This window comes from Mercenaria mercenaria, chromosome 19 (genome assembly GCF_021730395.1).
Source record: "Mercenaria mercenaria strain notata chromosome 19, MADL_Memer_1, whole genome shotgun sequence".
Classification (NCBI taxonomy): domain Eukaryota; kingdom Metazoa; phylum Mollusca; class Bivalvia; order Venerida; family Veneridae; genus Mercenaria; species Mercenaria mercenaria.
The window spans coordinates 26,315,788-26,332,189 of record NC_069379.1 but is presented as its reverse complement, the minus strand read 5'-3'; the positions used below and the strand labels follow the sequence as shown (position 1 = coordinate 26,332,189).

The 16,402-nt window shown below is 34.0% G+C and overlaps 1 protein-coding gene across 3 annotated transcripts; it reads left to right on the top strand.

The window, feature by feature from the left end:
• The first annotated feature begins 2,489 nt into the window (after window positions 1-2,489).
• LOC123542130 (multiple epidermal growth factor-like domains protein 10) lies at window positions 2,490-14,507 on the top strand. 3 transcript variants are annotated; one of them, XM_053531988.1, is made up of 6 exons: window positions 2,490-4,074; window positions 4,783-4,831; window positions 6,276-7,970; window positions 10,973-11,090; window positions 12,437-12,534; window positions 14,210-14,507. In XM_053531988.1, exons 2-6 carry the CDS (start codon window positions 4,783-4,785, stop codon window positions 14,437-14,439), a joined length of 2,190 nt encoding a protein of 729 aa, XP_053387963.1. In that variant the 5' UTR covers window positions 2,490-4,074; the 3' UTR covers window positions 14,440-14,507. The 3 variants fall into 3 exon arrangements, 2 of the variants coding, with proteins under 2 accessions (XP_053387963.1, XP_053387964.1); XR_008368733.1 differs by lacking the exon at window positions 10,973-11,090 and having other exon boundaries at window positions 14,210-14,348; XM_053531989.1 differs by lacking the exon at window positions 4,783-4,831.
• The last annotated feature ends 1,895 nt before the right edge of the window (window positions 14,508-16,402 follow it).

Here is a 16,402-nt window from a genome sequence, read left to right as displayed (position 1 = left end):
TCAGTACACAAGACATATTGACAGGGATTGTACAGAAACTGACATTACAATTTATTCCCAGACTACATGTTGGAGCTCAAGAAATGGTAATAACTGATTTGGTCTGTTGTTGTACTTATTTTTTCTATCGAAATAGAATGTCACTTGACATGGACATTGTGTTTACACATGTATATTCACTGACATTGCCTAGGAAATGTTCTTTTTCATTGTGCTGTGCTTTGAGTCACATTCACAAAAGTAAAGTGTTATTGGTATTTTTCCTAATTCAGATGTTGTTGAGAGGAATACATAAGATTTGTCTGCAGGTATTATCTCATCACACACCTGGGTGGAACCACCTACATTGAGTCACCTTGGTGGAACCACCTACCTTCCATTTACCAGGAGGGATTCCTCACGTGAAAAGCAGGGTTTGTAATCAACATCGGTGAAGAGCATGTAAATGTAACCCCTCAGCTATGGAGATAGTCTGTCAATATTTACTTACCAGCACTATGTAGAGTAATGGCATACTCTTTTTTTAAGTTTGAATGGATTACAAAACCACAAACATTGTACAACTCTATTACATTTTCACACTTTTATTCCTACCTGCTTCTGTAAAACCACATATCGAGGGCTCAGAGCGAAACTAGTCTAAGTTATATAGAAATAGAAGCAGATAGACTAGTTTCGCTCTGAGCCCTCGATATATATGCATACTTCCAACAGGTTTATGTTGCTACTTCTTCCATGCAATAGTATTTTGGTCTTCAACACAATACCATGCAGTTCCAATAATTATATCTGAGCCATATTATAGAACTTTGAAGATAAAGTAGGCGTAATATAATATTGTTTCTTCTGTTGGCTTAAAACAACCAACCTCTAGCTAGCCTTCTGCTTATCTCATGTAAAAAATGTGACGTGTAGATTGTCAATAATGTTTTTTTTCTATGATTTAATGTAGTGAGCTTGTTTTTGACCTTGGGTAACCCATTATTTTTTTATCACAAGTTAAGTTAAAAAAGACAAGAGTTCGGAAGACAGCAACGCTAAACTATTCAACACATAAAATTAAATTAGTGATTCACAACCTTTTGCAAAACACTTCTTAACATTGAAAACTTTACCAATATAAGGTACTGACTGTCTTACACAATACTGTTCTCTCGTTCACTGTGACTGTGACACTGTGACTGTGACTGTAAGTAGGTCTGTAAATCGAGTGCCAAAAGATATAGAAATGTGAAATGTTATATAGGCAATTCCAACATATTCACCAAGTTATTCATTAAACCTCAATACCGCCATTTTAATTCTTTCTTGTACGTGAAAACTGAACACTTTGAAAATAGCATTTCAGCATAATTTTCGAAAGAAACGATTTACACAAAATTCTCTTATTACAACGAAAGAATACAACGAAACTAAGAAACAAACAAATACGTACCAATACTGCAGACTTATGTAAAAAAACTGTCAAAATTTAAGAATTAGAACTTAACGTTGCAAAATTGAAGCAAAGTGTTCGTTTCATTCGGGTACAAAGTTAACTGACTTTATCAAGTGAGTAAACTGGAAAATATGCAACACTTCTTTGGAAGCCACGATAGAAATGTTAAATGTCAGAATGTTAAGGTAGCAGGGTACACTTGGATTTGAGCATTTTGGGCACGGTCAGGCTTACACGTAGCGAGTCGTAATATTGCACTTCCCTATTGTGCAGAATCAGAGTGGCTACTTTATTAATTGCGTGCATGTTTTGTGCTTTTAATTAACCACAAAATCAGGACTCTCATACAAGAATACTAAAAATATCTAAACGGAAGTTGTACCCCATCCATTAACAATAACCCGCCAAAATCATCAATTTTGCACTTTTTTGACAGCCTGCAATGAACCCGTTGCCGGAACAATATCCATTTGTTTACATTTCTCAATTTAAATTGATAGGCCCTACTGAACTACAGGATATTAATGGAAATTGATTAATGGAGCCATCTCGTTTTTTCTTTCACAAAATTGCAAAAATGTACCCGAGTGTCAATCAACAAACATAAAACTCTTCAATGATTTGAATTTCCCGCGCCGAAGATGACTCATCGATTCATATAAAGCTAGCAGCAGTTAGTTTTACAACTGACATCAGAATTTTACATGTATCGGCTGTTTAAATTTTCTAAAGAATTAACAGTCATTATCTCTCACCTTAATTTACAGACATCCAAAATCACGAAGTTCTAATTATAACAAATATTGACGGGGGTCAAAATTCGAAGTGTACCCTGCTACCTAACTGTTGAAGTAAAACGAATCAATTATTTGGACTAGAATCATAGGTGCAGCGCACTCTGTAGTATCCCTGGTAACTTGTATCTAATCATTTTTATCTTCCCTGTACTTATTCACTGTCTTTTTATTCTCACAAAATGCCATTCCTTAGTCATCACAAGGAACATAATTACACTTCAGTCTTAGTAATAATGAGCTATTACAACATTTCGGCGAAGATTTAGGATACAGACAGGGAAGTATTGATTCTGTTTTGATAATAATGAATGCAAAATGAATAATTACGAATTATGCGGATGTGGTAAAATGTGTATATGTAACATTTTTGAGTATTTTTCTTTTTTTTCTTTCAGATTTATCATCAATCACAATATTTAAGCAAATTAGAAATGATCAAGCTATACTGAAATGTCAACTATAACATTTTTTTTCTCGTCAGGAAAGAGCAATCAATGTGGATGCTATATGTTTTGTAAATTACGTTATTTGTTCGAAGTATTACATTGTTTTATTTCGGCCATATCATATGTTTTTAGCTAACCTTAGCAATGCTACCGCCTCGATATCCTAGTGGAAGAGCGCCCGCTTCGAGTGCGGGAGGTCATGGGTTCGATCCCTGGCCGCGTCATTCCAAAGACGTGAAAAATGGTACCAGTAGCTCCCTTGCTTGGCGCTCAGCATTAAAAGGGAAACTGGGCTCTTCTCTCATACCCTCGCGGCGATGGATTCCATCAGGAATAAGGTGTCGGGAGTGATTTATATAAGTTGTAGAACTTTCTTCACAATCGACCTAAAATAAATTATGTATAAAATAATGTTCAGGTGAGTTTTTGTGATCGCTCGATGCCCGGCGTCCTTCGTTTGTTTGTCGTCTGTCTGACAACATTTAGCTTGTGTATGCGGTAGAGGCTGTTTTTTTTCAACCGATTTTCATGAAATTTAGTCAGAATGATTACCTTGATGAAATCTAGGCCGAGTTCGAAATTGGATCATCTGGAGTCAAAAACTAGGTCACTAGATCAAATCAAAGAAAAACCTTGTGTATGCGATAGAGGTTGTATTTTTCAATTAATCTTCATTAAATTTGGTCAGAAGGATTACCATGATGAAATCTACAGAGAACAGGAGAAATACAAGGCTAACTCTATTTTCATTCAACGTTTCGACTATTTATTAAGTCTTCATCAGGAAGTCAACAAATATGATATGAAATAAAAAAAAAACGTCATGAATATAAGACGTCATAAAAGATGACGTTACGTTACAAACATTTTGGCGTAAAAATTACAATGTACAATAGGCTACATAATGTATACACAAATATATATCTAAAGTACTGTTCAAAGTATATTGATGAAATCTAGGCCGAGTTCGAAAATGGGGTCAAAAACTAAGTCACTAGCCTAAGGTCAAATCAAATAATACTTGTTTATAATTAAGATTTTTGCTCCAATTTTAATAATAATTGGTCAGAATATTTTTTCCATGAAATCACTAGGTCAAACATGTTTAAACCGGTGTGTTATGGTGTGTTTCTCAGGTGAGCGACCTAGGGCCATCTTGGCCCTCTTGTTTTTTGTTAATTTTCTCACAAAATTTAAAAGTATTTCTGATAGTAAACATTTATATTTTATGAACTATTTTTTTCAATAATCAGTTTGTCCAAAGTCTTTACTGTATTCTTACATATAATGAATTACTTCATACATACGAAATGAAGCTGAACCTTTCTTTTTGATATACAGTTGTGTGTATTTCTTTTTACAGCAAAGACTTAGAAAAATATCACCGCTAAAGGTATGTATCTGGTCACGTAATGTAAAAGACAAATGCTTAACCATATGTCGGAAGGTTATTGTTTAAGCTTGAAAGAAAATGCATGTATTTATAACTGGATTTCTGCGGTGTTCCCAAAGACATATCTCGTATGTATCTAAAATCAAGTATCCATTGGTATACATGAACCAATCCGTTGGAAGGATAGAACGCAAGCATTTTTTGTTTTTGTTGAGTTGACATCACATAGCGACTTTCCAGTTTTTCGTGGGGGTGGGAGACCATAGGCTCTCATCTGGGCATTATTTCATCACGTGCTGGTCCCTGGATAAAATTACCGTCCTGCCGTTAACTAGCTGCATGGCTTCCTCACATGAAGAATTCTACGCCAAAGTGAGGATCGAACCCTCGGGGCAAGTGATATGAAGCCAGTGACCTTAACCACTCGGCCACGGAGGCCCCAGGACGAAACCAAGCGAAATTATAACATTCTTGGGGTGATTGTGTTCATAACTGGAAATGATAAGCACAACATCTGTACTCCTTCATAAAAGTACATCGAAGGACCAGAAATGATAATAACTTTGACTTAATATGTTCCAAAATAGAACCAGCATTTCTTTTCGTCGTGGCTACACGCTTGTTGACATAAATAAATCTTGTATTAAAGAAAAAAGTATTCCCTATCACACAAGCTGATTTACTAGACCCCTGAACAATTCATTTCAGATGTTCTCTTTTTTCCTTACCGCTTTCATGCTGTTAACCATAAACTGCGGTAAGTACTTATGTATTTACGTATACTGCATGAGTTTGATAAATTTTATAAACATTTTTATCACATGTCTAACGTCGCGGGAGTGAAATAAAGCCATTACATAAATCTGATAATACACTAGTGTAATAAAGCTTTGACATTGACTTCTTTTAATAGTATCAGAGGCCTTGGTCAAATTAATTAATTTATAATAGTTAAATAAAGTGGATTGTTATGTTTCGGCTGAAGAAGCTAAAATCTAATAAAAAGAATATTACATTTGTGACTTTCCACATTGAATTTATTAAACTTGTTGAAATTCAATATAAAAAGAAACTCGTGTAATACCCTCTATACATTCATAACGTTATATTCTAACACGATCCGATTCATTTTCCTATTAAACAAAGAAGGCAGGAAGCAGTGAATTATTTAACAAATAATCAAGGCCTTCGAGTTGTTTATCGTCTGATTTACGACGGTTCAGAGTTCAGATGCGTAGGGATTGAACCACGAGGGCGTTAGCCCGAGTGGTTAAATACTGAAGCATCTGAACGACGAACCGCGGTAAATTAGACGATAAATAACCAGAAGGCCTTGATTGTTTTCATTTTGACATGCTCATTGATATGTTTTAATAGATATTATACTGGACTTCATTTACCCGAGGAGTAATATATCGGACGTCATGCGGCAATTTGACGTCATAATATCTCATTTAATGATTTGCTCTTGAATATATCATTGTTTGACGTTCAGATGCGTATCATTATATCACTCGGGCTGCGCTCTCGTGATGTAATTCCTTCGCATCTGAACTCCAAAAAATGATTTATTCAACGACAAATCACTGGATGAGATATATTATTTCTTAAATTTGTAATCAAATTATCATTAAATAACACACGATTTGCTAGACGACTGTTGTGATTGTATGCAGAATTGTTTCATATATAAATACAATATTTTATTTCAATGCAAACACAGCGGTTGAATATTCTAATACAGAGTTGAAACCGATAATATTAGTCATCTGAAATACTAGTTCATAAACATAATGAAAACATTAAAATTGTACAATAATGTTTAGTAGACTTTGTACTTATTTTCAAACGTTGAAAATATAAGCAATATCAATAAACATAGATACAAAAAGAAAAATAGATTTCTGCAAAATAAAATGTTTGGGGCTTCCCGTCTTTGAAATGAAATATTCTTATATAATTGGGAGAAAATATCAAATAAACATTATGTAAGTCTTAATCTTACAGCTGCTTTACTAAATTTAATTGTAGTTTGTGAGGAATTACATGTAAAAGGGGTAATGGTTATGTTACCGTGCATTTGTGAGCATTTACGTCTTCTTTTAGGAAATATATAAGCTAACAAATCTAATACTCTAAATTTTCTTAAAACGTTTCAATACGATGGCCTTACGAAGTTAAGCATGCTTATTTGATTTCAGGATCTGTCCTATCAATATGTAAGACAGGATGTAAATGTAGCTGGACAGGTTATTGTAACGGCTGCAAAGATGGGTATTATTTGAATAGTATTTTACTGTGCGAAAAATGTTCAGCAAATTGCTTCACATGTTCATCAAATCGAAATTGCACGGAATGTAAAGCAGGATTCTACATAAAAACTTATGACAACGGTGAAAAATGGTGTAGAAAATGTCCGAAAAAGTGTACAATTTGCAAATCAGAAAATGAATGTCATGAATGTAACGACGGTTACCATCAGTATGGCCAATTTTGCTTGCCATGTCCTAGAGGGTTTTACTGGCTGAAATCTGTTTGTTTACCTTGCCCCAAAAACTGTGCCTCATGCGCGATGCATTATGAATGCACTGAATGCAAACCTGGATATTTTGGACGTACGTGTTCACAAAGGTGTTCTCCTGGATGCGTATACAACATTTGTGAAAAAGAAACCGGAAAATGCAGTTGTCAAGACTACTTTGTAGGAGAATCATGTGGTTCATGTATTCCTAGAAGATTTGGACCAGCTTGTAACCAAGACTGCCCTAAGAATTGTTGGACTTGTGATTCATACGAAAACTGTACTATGTGTGTTGCCGGATATTATGGTAAGAGATGCAAACAGAGTTGCTCTAGTGGATGTTCGGAGAGTAACTGTAACCCGGTAAACGGTATTTGCTATAAATGTAAGCCTTCAAATTATGGACAAAGATGTGAAATGACTTGTCCAAGTGGGTGTTTAGACGAAGTTTGCGACAGGGAAACAGGCGACTGTCGTAAATGTAAATCATTTTTCAAATTGCCAAAATGTATAAATTGTATGGATGGGTATTGGGGTAAAGACTGCCGAAACGAGTGTTCCGACAGCTGCCGTTCCTGTTTATCAATTACGGAGTGCACAAAATGCAAAGATGGATATCACGGCAAGAACTGTGGAAAGAAATGCTCTTATGGCTGCTTATCTGATTTATGTGACCAAAACACAGGAAGATGCTCTGAAAGCTGCAAAGCAAACTTTACCAGAACGTACTGCAGTCGGTGTATATCTGGAATGTATGGATCTAATTGCAGCGCAAAGTGTCCAGAGAACTGTTATGACGAAATATGTGATACAAGGGATGGGACATGCTTGTTAGGATGCATTCCTAAATTTCATGGAAAGTATTGCAATACTTCGTGTCCAGGTAACTGCAAGAAATGTACCTCAGAAACTTCCTGCCAGTCCTGTGAAGATCGTTTTTGGGGAGAGCGTTGTCAGACAAAATGCCCTACTCGGTGTTCGGATGGCACGTGCCGGTCGGATGGAACTTGCTATGCATGTATTCCTGGTTACTATGGAGATTATTGCAATAGACCATGCCCGGAGAACTGTATTACCTCCTTGTGCAATATGTCAGGTTATTGCAACGATTGTCAGCCAGGTTATTTCGGTATATTTTGTTCTGAGCTTTGTCCTCCAAATTGTTTATCAGGTGACTGTTTACAGGACGGAAGTTGTCATCAGGTATGTGATTGGCCAACAGGAAAATGTAGCTTAGGATGTGTGGTTGGATTCTACGGAGAAAATTGCAGTCATTTATGCAGTGATAATTGTCGCAACAGAACATGCGATAGACAGACGGGATCCTGTGACAATGGATGTGTTGAAGGTTTTGAAGGGGTCATGTGTTCACAGGGTAAGAACCTTTGACATGTTTATACCATTTGTAAATAAGTCCCATTAATACAAAGAGAAATGGCGCCCCTGAATGACAATTGAAAGAACGTTTTGATTTGGAAAATTAGTACTAATTTATAATTAGATACATGCAATTCTATCTACTGCATAATATGACTAAAACTAAATAAGCTACGAAAACATATATAAATATATATTGCCGACATCGTAAAGATATTACATTGAAAAACGGAAAAGCGGACAATTAAGTAAAAGTGTCTTTTCAAGCATATTGTTCCATATTTAAGAGTAAAAGTATAATACGTTTGCTTAGATTTAAAGCTATGACCATTATCTACTTTAAAAAATGTTTGGCCACTGACAATGGTACTTTAATAATATTATGGTACGTATTAGGGTCCGAAATTGGCAAAAAGTACCCTGTCACAACTCTGGGTAGTTAACTTTTGTCTACAACCTCTGCAAGAAAAATGCTTTTTGTATTCAGTTTCTTTCATGTCATTGTATAGGTGACATGTACAAAGACAACTTAGCAAAAATATTTGAGCAGTTTAGAAACATAAAAAAGTCTTTAGAATTTAATTTAAGAATTTAATATTTTAAAATATTGTCTTGTCATAGAAATCACTGTGAACTACGTTACCATTTTGAGTTGAACATTAAAAATTAATATGTGTATAGATATGTACTATGATCAGTCTCAAAGACAGTGAAAACATAGAAAAGGTACAGTATGCAATTATTTCGTTCATATGTCTTAATAAAATTTTTAAAAAGCACCTTAAAATCGATACTCCGTTAATTTTACATTATTTTGTGAACTACGTTATCATACATTATACATTTTCCAGTTTCCATGTATATTTATATGCAATAAAAACAAAGGCATGCCTATTTCTCACTGCATACATATTAGTAAACAGTATTATATTAAAGCATAAAAGTTTTACTGTGCATCATGTTTTTGTAAGTTAGACAGACTTAATCTACTTTTAGTGAACTACGTTTCCTTGAATTACGTTACTATCAAATTAGCTAAATGTATAATATTTAATCTAGGACTTATTTCTTGGGGAGCAATACACATAGGCACTGACTACACTTCATGGTGTTCTGTGTAAACAAAGATGGTGCGTCCCATGTGTAATTTTATCGAAAAAGTAACACAAACAATCAGATTTTAACCAGTCGTCGTTTAGTAACAGATCAAGTAATTAATCAACTAATATATGTTAATTTTCTACATTTACTGGTGGTAATATGATGACTCTGTGCTGTGTTACTGCTAAATTTAATGCAAACATTATTAAGGTATAATACATGGAGAGCATGCTGGAGATGGTAACGTAGTTCACAAAATGGTAACGTAGTTCATATCAATTCATTTGTGATCAGAATTGCTTTTATCATTTCAGAAAATGGTGTTGCATTGGTTTTATAGACTTAAACATTATGCCACATGTTTAACTTGTATTTCTATCGTAAGCAAGGATATAGTTCTAACAAATCAGCATTTTTGTGAACTGTGTAACCAAATACATGCTATAGTCTGCATAAGGTTCATTTCCTTTTTGTTCCTTGTTCTTTTAGTTGAGTTACATTTAGTCACAATTTTTTACGTTAACTGCGACTACTTTTATTTGTAAAATTAAGCGTAAAGCAACACTTCGCGCATTGTGGATCAAAACAATCTCAACTGAAATCCGTAAACATAAATGTTAGTAGTTATATAATGATTTAGTACTAGTCAGCATTAGCTATGCCTTCATACATGTATTTATAGGGGTCCCTAGTCAATATTCCTTAACTGTGGTGACTATATGTCTATTTTGAATAAATATGGTAGGATTCTTTACATCACAGCTAGACTAGTCCAGTGAATTCATAAATTTCATAATCCACTTTTCTTAAAATACTGTAAAATAAGAAGTTTGTGAAAATATAAGTAAGATGTATAGAATTACTGTATTGCAATATAAAATTGTCAAGAAAGTATATGGCTTTGGTTATGAAAAATTACGTAACATAAATTAACGGCAACGTCACATTAATAGACTGCAAACTATATAATGGTGAACTACGTTACCAAACTCCATTTGATTTTGTCCCAGCGTGTATTGCAGATTTTGCTTCTTTTAAATTCAAATATTGGATTATTTATAAAGTGAAGTCATAATACCAATAATTAAATGTATTGTACTGTATTGAAACATTATTTTGCCATCAACAGTTAAACTTCAAAATAAGATATTAGGAAAAATGGTGTAAAACAGAGATTTATTCGACAATAATGTCTGTGGTAAATATGTTCTGTTAAACAGTTTTTTTATTGTTTCAGTAAAATGTTAGAAAAAAGAATCGTATATTAAATGTTATTCTAGTTGTCATACAGGTATAATGAATGTATCCACTCATTATATAACGTAGTTCACATAAGGAAATTGGTATGTATAATGTTGTTTCCAAAAGATTTTTGCAAGTATTTGGATTTTTTTTTAAAATTTTGAATGGGTAGCAACAAGGATTAATCTGATGAAATTAAACGCAAAAAATTAGTGATTTAAGAAAAACAACTTCAACAGATTTTCTAAAAAATTGTCCACATTTCTGTTTTTTTTTTTTTTATGATTACCGACTGTTTCATCATCTCTGTTAACTACCTGCCTTTTCCTAACTTACAATGTTTCAAATTCAAGCTAACTTTTTATCAATTTTAATTTCATTTGATAAGATACATTTTTCTATAATAACATTTTAGCAGCTCACAATAAAATAAGGACATGAATTATATTTATATTTGAAATGTTGTTAACTAGTTAGTTTTTCCGTCTTCAAAATTTAAAACTTTATTGGAAATAATGTCTGAGAATGGGTAAAAATATCCATCTTGTTATTTTTCCCAGGAGACAAAATGATTAAGGAAATCTGGATGGTTATTATGATATTTACAGAAAGGGATAATTTTGTTTTGAGATACATAGGTTTTATTTTTTAAAACAGAAAGAAAATATGGAAATTCTGGCACCACCAGACCTGTTGGTACCGTGATTCTGTCGCTTTGTGTAGCTGTGCTGGTTATCTATGCATTTGTAACAACTATTTTACTTGTCAGGAAACGGTATTTATCCATATGTTTTACAGGGTTTAGTTTCTCTCTGGACCCCCTTTCCACAGGGCATATTATATGAAAATAAATATTTTGACACTATTCGTATGAAAGTAATTTAAATTATTTTTTACTGTATAAGGCTAACGGATGTTTCACGAGATGTGTAATTCTACTGAATTAGATATGATTGAATTGTGTGTAACTGTACTTATGTTGTACATAATTAATATCAAGTGTATATTTAAGGATATTTCCTAGATTTTTTTCTATGGAAAGATTTGTTTTAGATTCTAAATAAATCTGCTTCAATATTTTCTCTATCATTTTCAGCGATCATAAGGGTACGTCACCATGACAGTTTTTATGTATTGGGCAGGATAAGTGCATGACCAATTTGAAATTGGTATTCCAAAATGAAAACTAAGAACTGAAGCAAACTATGATGAATTTCATGACAAATGGATGAATTTTCTTAAAATTTCATCCAAGTACATGGAATATTTCGAAGATGACAAACATAATGTACTATAAATTATATTTGATTTCTATTTTTAGGAAAATTTCTTGGATATACATGTACAAAAATGTAACAAAAACCATAAAAACATGTGAATGCGTTTTTTTTCTGTGATATTTAGATATTTCTCGAATTTTGTTTAATATTTATAAGGGACCATAACTCTACTATCCGCCTGCATTGTTCCATTTCTTGTGTGTATGATAAATCAATCGTCCTTCACCCTCGTTTTGATCAAAACAACCAGTTTGTTTGCATTAATGCGAGGTGTGCGATGCCGGCTGAAAATGATTCAACCTTTTCTAACAAAAAACAGAAGGTAATAGTAACAGACTGACTGCTGCGAAAGAAATAGCACACAAAAACTTCCGGAGACGCCCTTAAATATGCATATTTGTAAACATTGCCATCTACATAGAGATAAGGGTATCGTTACAAATGGCAAAACGTTTTGAAAATCTAAGAAGTAATCTAAATGTTTCAGATAATTGAAAATACCCATATATATATTCAACAGCAGTCTGATTTGGTATTTTGATCTGTCATCATTGCTCTGGAAATAGAATTTAACATAACAGTGTCTTAAAAATTTGTCTCTGAATTTCTTGTTTTTACTGCTAGTTTTCAGAAAAAAACTAATAGATAACAAATGTATTGCGGAAGGACGAATGATCTTACTTATTTTGCTCCCAGAGTTTTAACCTTAAAGTTATCCTGATTGAAAGACTATACTTTGACTATTAATTTAATCAACTGGACTAATATGTACAATTTAATAAACTGATATTAATACTTTATGAAATGAATAGTACCTTGTCTTATCTAATTTATATTCAAGACAAAATGGAAAACAGCGACAGGAAATGACTTTGCGTTCAAGGGATGTAGTTGAATATAAGCACGAAACAGCAGCTTGTAGAATTATAGAAGACTCAGGTATTGAAAATTCTATATTCAGTTTACATGCATATGAATGAATCTTTTCTATCCACATGTCAGTCTGCATGATACAGCTTTCACATTGAAGTGACTCGAATAACATAACGGTTTCATTTTAAGAATCGATATTTTTTGTTTTTCTTATACCGACACAATGTTGTTGATATGTAGGCTTTGTTAGATTTTGATGGCGGAGGTAGATCCTAGGTGTCCCTTAGGGCATCGTTTTAGACGATGACAGATACCTGGGTAACACCAACGACCTTCAGCTGAATGGCTTCATAACATGAACAATTCTACACCCTAGACGAAATTTTAAGCCCACATCGGTGAACTGCAAGAGATTCGAAGCCAGCGACCTTAACCGCCCGGTCAAGGAGGCCGATATGATACTATGTTCAACTCGTACGTGGTTGATTTTAATAATTCTTACACTAATAGCGCTTACAGTGTTCTCACATCTGAAATAGCTTAATGTATTGAATTAAATTAGCCCCCATTATCTTTACTATAAATTCTTCGTGATCCAGTTAACTTTCAGAGTTATTTTTGAGAGTGAGTCTGGTCCCAATCAATAAAAGGACTAAACTTCACTGAAGTGATAATGCAAATATTGTACTAGTTCCAATGTGAAGTGAAGGCCGGGCATGTGTCAACATTTCAAACTTATTTTTCTGGGTCATTTGATGTTTAGTGTTTAGTAGATTATGCACGTGCTGTGGTATTGCAAGGCGCTATGTCAGAACGGTAACAGACCTCGTATCTTTAGTTATTACAATTACTAATTTCTATCTTCTTCAGTGTATCCCATGTCTGAAAAAAAACTTACAGTGTCTTATTAGTTATCTTCATTTATTTGCACTATTGATTGTATTCTCGTCTCGTGATCCAGCTTTATCTCGAAAAGAGCATAATATATATTTCCCAGTAAGTTAAAAAGACTACAATGACACTGCTGATTTTAGGACAGGTGGATGAAAAGTTTCACAGGTTTCCGTATGGAATAAAAAATCTTTTCTTAAGGGGTGTGCAGATGCTCTAAGTTGTATTGTTAGACAGTATAATCCGTTGCATGGCTCCTGTGGAAATAGCTTGTAAAATGTCATAGACCCGAATCCCCTCGGTAGTGACACTGAGTCAACTCTGTCACTCTGATACGGAGTGATCTCCCCGTAAATAATTTACAGTCAACTCGGTCCCTAGTCAACTCATCCGGAAGATTATCTTGATCTATAGAAATTAATTTCCTGAAATGATTAAACTATTGTTAGTTATATTATTCACGGCCAATTCGCAATTTTTAAACTTTGAATCATACCTCTCTCTTCTTTATATGAACTAATCTAAAGTGGAATTGTTTCACACTTGAATACGTTGTCATATTCATGTGTATAATAAATAAGTTTAACGTGCAAATTTGAAAGAAGTTTCCGTTTGTAAAAAAGTTCTTTCAGTACATTAAGATGCCTTTGTCTTTATATTCATATTGTATTTTGGAATCGCATATTAAGTAAATGAGCTAAAATTGTTTAGCTATTATACTACTTGTTTCGTACATGATTTGACACATCAAAAGAAACCCACTGCATTTGATTGTAGAAAAAGCAATATTGAATTAAGAGTTTGTAACTGATTTTCTCCTTTTGTAAAAATACAAATACATTTTTATCAGGTCATGTGTATGCAGAGCCAACTGAAGACCAGACTGAGGAAGGACCTTCAGTGAACACAGAACGCGATGCAGTCCGACGAGAAGGCATCAGAACAAACAGTTACATGTATATTCATCCGATATATTCTGTTTCACAAACCCCAAATGAATATGAAGAGATTGATAATAAAACGTTGTCGTCCGGATCAAGTTTTAGGAAAATGAAAACTATTTCGTATAAACACTCCTGATAAAATTGTGTGATATTTCTAAAAATGTTTAATAGAACAAATGTTCTATTTTTACGTTTGAAACTCGATCAATTTGTTTGTCTTTTTATATTAATATTTTAGCAACCAGAAAACGTTCTTGTTTAGAATATGTTTAATTTATCTGTTTTACCAAAGAGGTATTGATTCAATTTATCCCTGAAATAACGCTTTCATAAAACCTCTTCCTCTTATTTTATCTCGCAAACTTGATTGAACGTTGGAAGCATACACCCTACACACAATTTTGCAAACATCATACTTGATGATCAACTTTCCACCAGTCTTCCTAAGGTTTTTGTGACAAGCTGAGCTCCACGCCAGCTCAAGTGGCCCAAAACAACTGACATGAATGTCATGTTAAAATGTTGACATAAAACACGGTACAAAATATTACAATTTATAATAGTAAAATACACTGGGAAGAAGGAAAGGACAATTCCGGGGAAGACGAAAATATTTTGCGTCTTTTGCAACGTTTGTTCAGCTACTGGTCACGTGACCACATCACGTGTAATCTTGCGGCTACACAATGTAATTGTCACATCACCCTTCTATTACCCCCCGGTTCATTACTCGATTATGCTAGGAGTGCATTTAAAATGGTATTTTTGGCCCTGGAATTATGAGCACAAAGAAACAGAATTATAGCTGACTGGCTTCAAATTAAAGAGTAATTATGTTTAAGAGCCACTACAATCAAGTGACATTCTTTTCCCCCAATGGAACTTGATGGAAATTGTTATATACTATAGCACTACTACAAAATGACAAATGCAAATCACGTATAATCACCATCATGGACACCAAGAAATACAATTATTCCGTGGTAGGTCTTTGATATAATCAATGTGTTTAGTAGTATGAATGCTAAAAGCAGAGCGTTGCGGACACTGTTACTAATTTTATTTAATTGCTTTGGGTTTAACGTCGTTTTTCAACAGTATTTCAGTAGTGTAACTGCGGGCAGTTAACCTAATCAGTGTTCCTGGATTCTCAAGTACCTGTATTAGCCTGTTCTCCGCGAGAAACTTCCAACTTCCCCACATGAATCAGAGGTGGATCAGACATAGTCTTTTATCAATCGACACGGAAAGCATACACTTCGCCAGGGATCGAAATTATGACCACGCGATCCATAGATCTGCGCTCTCCCTATTTATGTAAGTGGGAAGACTTTAATTACATGCTGGCAACAGTATGCGGATGATTTTTGTCTGAACACTCTTAAAATGTAAAATAAATGCAAAATCAAGGCATTGTAATCAAATAAACCTGCTACAGGGGACATAAAAATATTAGCATAAATGAATATATTTATTCCATTGTGTGCGCTAAGCTGACACGGTCCTCCCATAGATTGCCGACACTTTGTTAATATATTTTTACTCGCTTTTTATTTTGAGTAAATTAATATTCACTTATTTCATGTATCTACCTGCAAGAAAAACTACAAGTACTAAATTTTTGTGACAGTCATAAGAAGAAATATCTTTTAAAAAAGAGGGTCGACAAATTGTAAAACGACTAGAAGTTTATAAGATTTTCATATCATTTGTATTTTTCTGTTATCTTTCTGACATTTTTTTCAAATGGCAAAACTAAACACCACACTTTCACAATTAAATGGTTCTCTTTTATCTATTTACACTTTTTCGTAGGGGTACAATTTTGTTTCGTTTATCTACAGCAGTGGTCCAATCTGACTAAAGTACATCTCCTACTACGCTACGGATAGGATCTGAGAACGACCTATTCATAGCCTCGTTCTGACGACCCTTTCGCTAGCCAATCAGAACTTAACTTTTTGATTTTGCAAATCTACCTGTAGCCTTGACTTTTGACATTTACAATTCTTATGTCGTAATGTGTCAGATAGCCGGTTAGCTCAGTCGGTAGGTCACTTGTTTTGTAAGTGAGGGGTCCCGGGTTCGAGCCCAGGAAT

Excerpts from the sequence above, each read along its gene's own strand:
- LOC123542130 (XM_053531988.1), top strand. The coding sequence starts at position 4,783 with ATGTTCTCTTTTTTCCTTACCGCTTTCATGCTGTTAACCATAAACTGC. Across the intron at positions 7,971-10,972 it reads AGGGGTCATGTGTTCACAGG|AAAGAAAATATGGAAATTCT; the intron begins GTAAGAACCTTT and ends TTTTTAAAACAG. Across the intron at positions 12,535-14,209 it reads TAGAATTATAGAAGACTCAG|GTCATGTGTATGCAGAGCCA; the intron begins GTATTGAAAATT and ends CATTTTTATCAG.